Here is a 7730-nt window from a genome sequence, read left to right as displayed (position 1 = left end):
TTGGGAATTAATCCATCTCATAATTAATTATTCCGGATTAGTTATCCACCCTCCCATAGAGATAAAAAAAATATTATAATTCCGGGATAACTAAGTTTTTTTAATAACATCGTAATATAACAATCATTCACTATAAAAGCTAAGTTTCTTTTGGAACTAATTTTCATGATATGTTATAATATACGTTCTCTATAACAACACTTTGCTATAACAACCAAAAAAAAGTTGGAACAAATGAGGCTGTTTTAGAGAGGTTTGACAGTACCATGATTTTATCCCAACCAAACATGAAATAAACTCATTTCAAATTGAATCCCGGGATTAATTATCCCTTATCCCTCGTACCAAATGCTTATCTCAAATTTATTTCCGGAATTAAATATCTGTTATCCTCGTACCAAACGAGCCCTAAGGGCGTTGTCTATGTTTGAGTCTCTCTTTCTTTGTTTTTCCTTTAGGCATGGTCCCACTCCCAACTCATGTTATACCATTTTCATATACCAAATTTACATAGATTTTATACTTTAAAAGATACGTAAGTGGATAAATACTTATTTAATAAAGTGGATTATTATAATATCAAATACTAACAGAAGTAGACTATAACCTAAAATTATGTACAAACAACCGCGACTAAATGACAGTGCATTTCAAGGTTGGTAACTCAAAACAGATATACGTTTTATTCTTAAAAGTCAATTCCCAAGTCTGACTTTCTTTAAATTTGGTATAATTGATATAAATATAACCAAAAGTAAAAAAAAAATCCTCAATGGAAATGTATTAATATTTTTTATTATCAACTTGTACAATAAATGATTTCGTGATCATCTCGAACTACACGTTGTTATGCGTATATCAATATTTCAGACTCTAATCCAGCTCATACAATTTTTTTCTCGATGTTCGGTATCCGATATTAGTATTAGGGTCACGATTAATTCAATTCGGTTGTACACGATCCATGACAATTGAACTCAATATTATAATAAGCTCGTTTGCGCACTATTCATATGACTCTACGTCGAAGCCCAAGTCTAGTCTCATGTTTATGAAAAAAATGACCTTAAAAAAAACAGTTAGGTGCACAAAGCACCTCGCATTCATACGGGGTCCTAAGAAGGGGGGAGGGAGGGAGGGAGAGGGAAGTGTCACACCTCAAGGATGTGATGTAGACGACCTAACTATCCTGATGCAAATATCAATGATTACTTCTATGGCTCGAATCCGTAACTTGTAGGTCATCGGGATAATTTTATCATTGCTCCAAAGTATCTCCGCTTCCTCAAGAAGAAAAAAATGACCTTAATTTATATATTTTTGTCCATTCACGAAAGTCGCTTTTTTAGTAAATTAGAGTACAAGAGAGGAAAACATGAAAAACTAAAAGGAAAGCAGTATTTCAACATGAATTCCCATATTCACATGTATCTCTCCTTAAATAGAAAGCTTTGCAACTCCTTTAATTGTTTGAGAAGTTACATAGTTCTTCTTATACTCGTTCGTTTCATTTTATGTGACGTAGTTTAGAGTACTAAGGTCAAGTTGACTAGTTTTCAATATGAATTCGGACATGGATTAATTTTCTTAAGCTGAAAGTCTACAGGAAACAGTCTCTCTACCTTCACAAGATAGGAATAACGTCTATATATATATACTATCCTCCCCAGATCCTACACTGTAAGAATATACTATGTATGTTATTGTTATTGAATTCGGGCATAAAATCTTCAAAAATTTTAAAATAAAATTTATATATTCTTAAGAAACTAAGTAAACAATACTATAAGTCACAACAGTCAGCAATTCAAAATATTTGCAAAAAACATAGTCAAAGAAAAATCTCTTTCACTCTCCAAATAGTACTAATTATATCACATAAAGTCAAACAGATAGCAATAAACATCTCGATTTTCGTGTTCTATAAATTTGGGTCTTTCTCCACCAACATTAATTTTCACCTTGCAATTCACTTTCTTCACCAATATTGATCACCTAGGGTTATTTGACAGTGATTTATTTTTCTTTCTTGGTTAATTATTCAACTTCTATCATGGAAAAATTAACCATCTGCACCAAATCACAAACTCTTCTTCTCCTTTTCTTCTTTGCTTTACTCTTGAACTCTCCATGGATAATCTCAGCTGCTCGTTCTCTCGATTTTCCGGCTCAAAATTCGTTGTCATCAAATGCAAAATCCACAATAATAACTATGATTCCGATACCAACTGTATGATTATTAAATCGCAGTCATAACAGAGATTAAGATACAATTGTAAAATCAATCTAGAGTCAGAGTTTAAGGAAGAGTACCGTTAAACTCCATGGATACAACAGCGAGAGCGAGTAGCCACGATCCCCTAGCTACTCGCTCTCACAGCCCGGAAAACTTGACTGATGGGACGTCTACCGTTACCACGTATTCAAGAGACAGAATACGCTAGGGTTTTCTAATAGCTAGGGAAAGGGGGGTTGACCTCTATTTATAAAGAGTGTCTACCCATCACAGGCCAATATTTATTGAGCCTCACTTATCCACATTATTAGGCCTTTTATTTATCCACCACTTGGGTCACGTCACTATCCTTTCAGGCTATAACCAATTAAGGTAAGTCCAAATTCTAACATTCCAAACAAATGAAAAATCCACTATGATCGTTAATCCCAAAAAATCAGCAGCCACCGGTAACGAAAGCAAACAACAATATATGGTGGCTTCTCATGATGTTCTCAGTGGTCCAAACCCTATTTCCAATGGATCAGATGAATATTAATAAAGCAACATGACCTAAAACTAGTACGTACAATAAGTTTGCAATCTTAGTACGTAGTTATGCTACTAAACAAGAGGGGTGGTTATATTTCCTTTTTGTTAGCTAATAATTATGTGTATGAATATATGATGAATAAAAACTTTTCAATAACTATCTGATGCTCTTTATATTTTTTCTAATTGGCTCAATCTATTTATATATCAACTCCATATAATAGTAATAATATATATATATATATATATATATATATATATATATATATATAAAACATGAATAAAATGTTGGTTAACAAAAATAACCTTTTAGTATTAAATATAATAACTCACAATAAAAGAACATAATCGAAATTCTAGACATTAGCCTTATAATCCTATTAGTTTTAGAACATAATGCTACACGTTAGGAATCCTACATGATTACCTTTAGGAATTAGATTTTATTCTTTTTATTTTTAAAAGCATGAATAAAATGTTGGATTATAAAAATGACCTTTTAATACTAAGTATAATAACTTACAATAAAAAGACATAATCGAAATTCTAGATATTAGCCTTGTAATCATATTAGTTTTAGAACATAATACTACACGTTACGAATCCTACATGATTACCTTTTTTTTTGGTAATTAAATTTCTTTTGTATTAATCACCAAAGATCAGACTTTATAGTTCCATAGTCAAGCAAAAACTCAGCTGACTATCTCAAAGCAATAAACAAAAATACTAGCCTAAACTAATCTACTCTTCTAGATAAAATTGTTGTATATGATTCTTAGCTCGAGGCCCTACTCTAACATTATAATTGTAAGCTATTTCTCTTGCTAATAATTCACTGTTACAGTATCTTTACTCAAATGTATGTGTGTTCCTTTCAATCCATAGTGCATATGAGGTTTCGGCATAGACCATCCTAAAAATACTGGCCTTGTTTGACTTCCCTTTACCTTTCTTGATGATCCATTGGAGGTGTTGATCCCAGTTGGAAATGGTCATATGATCTTCTTGAATCCATCTCAGAATTTTCCTCTACAGTTCCGTTGCATATGAGCACTGCACAAATAGGTGTTCCCTTGTTTCAATTTGGCCTTGGCACATAATATACTGATGGGTGACATTTAATCCCCAGTTAGCTAGTCTGTCTTTGGTAGGCAATCTTCCATGTAACAACAACCACATATTGAATACTGCCTTTGGTCTAGCAGAGTTCTGAAACACTAGACATTTTCAGCTTATTTTTGGCATGTCTCCTATTAACTACAAGTATATTTGCCTGATACTACTAGTATTATGATCATTGGAGTTCTGAGCTTGTAGCAAGATATTTCTTGAGCCAATTATTCTTCTTACCATCCAACTAGCTTGTTGTGGGACTAGCATATGTTGTAACTGTTGTTGCTTGATGTAGTAAGCATTAATCCATTTTATCCATATATTATCTTCTTTATGAGCCAAATCCCAGCATGTTTTAGCAATTGTAGCCTTGTTCCAAAAAGAAAGATTTATGAGATTTAATCCACCAGCAGATTTAGGAAGACACATCTTCTCCCATGCCACAAATGCCTTCTTAGTGATAGTATTACTTCCTGACCAAATATAACTTCTACAAAGAGCCTCAATCATTTTCAGAACCTTAGCAAGCAAGATGAATAGCTGAGCCCAGTAAGCTTGGATGCCAAATATGATAGATTGTACTAGTTGCACACGACAAACATAGGATAACTTTTTAGCCGTTCATGAGGAGATCTTGGATGTGATATTCTCAATCAAAGGTTGCCACTGAAGTAGAGCTATTTTCTTATTGGAAAGAGGGATACCTAGGTATTTGAAAGGCAATGAGCCTTGTTCAAATCCCAAATGATCCAAGATCTGTTTCTTCACCTCTTGTTTCACTCCACCAAAACATACTGAACTTTTATTCAAATTGGCTTGTAAACCTGAAGCTTCAGAGAACTGAGAAAAGTATTAGTACAATGTAATTATTGAGGGAAGATCACCTTTGGAAAACAATAACAGATCATCAGCAAATCTCATATGAGTTATGCCTAACTTCCTGCACCTAGGGTGGTATTGAAAAGCAGACTCCTTCTTAAGTTCATTGAGAGATCTGCTCAAGTAATCTATCACAATGGCAAATAGGAAATGAGAGATGAGATCTCCTTGTCTAAAACCCTTAGAAACATTAAAAGGCTTAAAAGTTTATCCATTCACAAGGATAGTATAGTTTAGTGTCTTAATGCATTCCATTATCTATTTGATGAATCTGTCGGGGAAACCAATCTCTTTCATCACTTTTTGTAAATCGATCCACTCTACTGAATCATATGCTTTTTGGAAATCAATCTTTATCATATACCTAGGGAATATTTGAGCTCTAGTATAGGATTTAACTAGTTCATGAGCCAAAATTACATTGTCTACAATATTTCTCCAAGGAATAAAACCAGCTTGAGCTTCACAAATTATGGTTGGTATAACTTTCTGTAATGTAGAAGCCAAGACCTTAGAAATCATCTTGTATAGGACTGAACAACAGGCTATTGGTCTGTACTCCTTGATTGTGGTGCGCTTGGATACTTTAGGAACTAGAGTTATGGTGGAACAATTTATTGGTTTATAGATCTTACTAGTTGAAAAGAACTCCTTGATAACTTCTGTAACCTGAGTGTTGATGATGCCCCAAACCTTCTTGAAGAATACTGCATTAAATCCATCAATACCTGGTGCTTTATTATCCCTAATAGCTTTAAGACTGTCAACAATTTCTTGATCTGTTGCCTCTGAACATAAATCTATTCTTTGCTGATGAGACAAAATAGGACCATTTTTCATGTATGGTCTATTTATAGCAGGAAGGGACTTGGTAGCTGATCCCATTAAATTTTTGAAAACTCCATATTCTCTTTCTTAATAGATGCAGGGTCAGTCAACTTGTCTCCTAGTACTGTTGTAATTTCTGTAATCTGCTTTCTTTGAGCTCTATTTTTCATGTTTGTTGTAAAGTACTTGGAGTTGGAATCACAAATTTTATCCATCTTGCTCTAGCCTTCTGTTGTAGTACATTCTCCTCAATTAATGACCACTTCTCAAGGTTGAGTAGTGTTTCTTTCTCTATATCTAACAAAGCTTTAGTATAGAAAATTGTAATCTGCTATTAGATGTTCTTCAGTTCTAGTCTGGCCTTTTCAATTATTTGAGTGATGCCTCTGAATTCCCTAGCATTCAAAGCCTACAGAGGAGACTTCAATTCTTTTAACTTTGTCCACACTAATTTCAAAGTCCTATGAGTATTGTGAGAATTCCATATGCTTGCCACTATTTGAGAAAAGTCTTCATGTGCTACCCATATATTGAAAAATTTGAAAGGTACTCTACCAGTCCAAGTTGAAGATGACAAAGTTAGTAACATAGGAGCATGATCTGAAATTTGAGGCAAATTATAGACAGTTTCTACATGGCCCCAAGACATCATCCACTCATAGTTACCAAAGATTCTGTCCAGTCTACTACTAACCCTATCTGCACCAGATTGTTTGTTTGTCCATGTATAATATTCCCCACTCCAAGGTAATTCTGTCAATGCTACTTGTTGTAAAAAATGAACAAATTCTTGAATCTCTGAATAACTGACTAGATTACAGGAAAGCCTGTCATTAGGATATAACACTGCATTGAAATCTCCTGTAACTGGCCATGGCCTTGTGATGCTTGCTGATAGTAGTTGTAGATTATCCCGTAAAGTTCTCCTTTGTTCTATCCAATTATAGCCATAAACTATAGTAAGTAAACTGTCTATGTCTCCCCTTCTACTCTTCACCAGGCAATGAATCATTTGAGGATCATCCTTAAGACCAGTGACAATGAGATGATTAGTATCCCATAACAACCAAATCATGTCATTCCTAGCATCCTTATAATTTGTCAGTATACTCCATCAAGGAACAATTGCATTTGATATCCTTTGAGCCTTTCCTTCCTTCACTTTGGTTTCTACAAGACCTACTAATTTTTTTATTGCTTTTAATATACTACTTGGCCTCCTTCTCCTTATACCTTTTATTTGCACCTCTAATATTCCAGAACAACCAATTCATTTCAATTGATTGCTGCTCCTACCTCTATCACCGGGTAAAATATGGACTTCATATTTACTATTAGACATTGCCTCAAACCTATTTCTTACTGGAAAAGGGGACAAAGGAGGGAAGTTAATGAGGTTTAGTTTAGGGCTTTGCTCAGTTTTGCCTTTATCAACATGTTTCTCAGCTATAGATACCAAACTTTGTTGAGTATTGCTCTCCTTAGTTTCATGCGTCTGTCCATGGATTTCAGTTTCCATATTGGTGCTAGTTTGTTGTGGCATCTCAGATGAGACTATTTCCCTTGGCACAGGTACAGTAGGTATCAGACCCTTAGTTCTCTATTCCTGTATAATGACCTTATTACTCCTTGTCTTCTTAGGCTGGAGTGGCTGTTGTGTAACAGGTTTTACTTGATTAGAACACTTGTGACCCACCACTAAACATTTCTCACAATAGACAGGCTTCCAGTCATATGTGATACTTTGCAAGAACTTCTTTCTAGTTGGATCCATCACCATAAATTCACTTGGCAGCTCAGCAGTAACATTAACCTCAATAAGCATCTGAGCAAAGGATACTCGAGTCTGTTTAGTGGTGCACTCATCAGAAAATATAGGCCTTCCAATCACACTAACAATCCTACTAAGTGAACTAGCTCCCCAACATGATATAGGTAATTTAGTAAATTTGACCCACAATGGAATAACAGTAGGAAATTCTTTAGTGAAATCAAAAACAGGGGTCCATGATTTTAGGATTACAGGCTTGTTGGCTATTGAATAAGGACCAGCACAAAGAATTTCATGAGCATCTTCAATGGTTTTAAATCTAACTATGTAGTATCCTTCATCATGATAGAACAAATCAGGCTCAGGTAC

The 7730-nt window shown here is 34.4% G+C and overlaps 1 protein-coding gene across 1 annotated transcript; it reads right to left on the bottom strand.

Moving 5' to 3' along the window:
* Positions 1 to 4027: 4027 nt before the first annotated feature.
* On the bottom strand, positions 4028 to 5647 carry LOC142166148 (uncharacterized). Its single transcript, XM_075224576.1, has 3 exons — positions 5183 to 5647; positions 4588 to 4723; positions 4028 to 4464 (listed from the first exon to the last, which is right to left on the bottom strand). The coding sequence occupies exons 1-3, from the start codon at positions 5645 to 5647 to the stop codon at positions 4028 to 4030; spliced, it is 1038 nt and encodes a 345-aa protein (XP_075080677.1).
* Between the last annotated feature and the right edge of the window lie 2083 nt (positions 5648 to 7730).

Source organism: Nicotiana tabacum, chromosome 11 (assembly GCF_000715075.1).
Source record: "Nicotiana tabacum cultivar K326 chromosome 11, ASM71507v2, whole genome shotgun sequence".
NCBI classification, from domain to species: Eukaryota; Viridiplantae; Streptophyta; class Magnoliopsida; order Solanales; family Solanaceae; genus Nicotiana; species Nicotiana tabacum.
This window is presented reverse-complemented; position numbering and strand designations above follow the sequence as displayed.

Bases quoted from the DNA above. Each gene is read 5' to 3' on its own strand.
- LOC142166148 (XM_075224576.1), bottom strand. From the start codon at position 5,647: ATGGGATCAGCTACCAAGTCCCTTCCTGCTATAAATAGACCATACATG. The intron at 4,724-5,182 runs GTAATTTTGGCT...TACTTTTCTCAG, and splicing joins GGAGAAATATTGTAGACAAT to TTCTCTGAAGCTTCAGGTTT. The intron at 4,465-4,587 runs GTATCCCTCTTT...GTGTGCAACTAG, and splicing joins ATTGCCTTTCAAATACCTAG to TACAATCTATCATATTTGGC.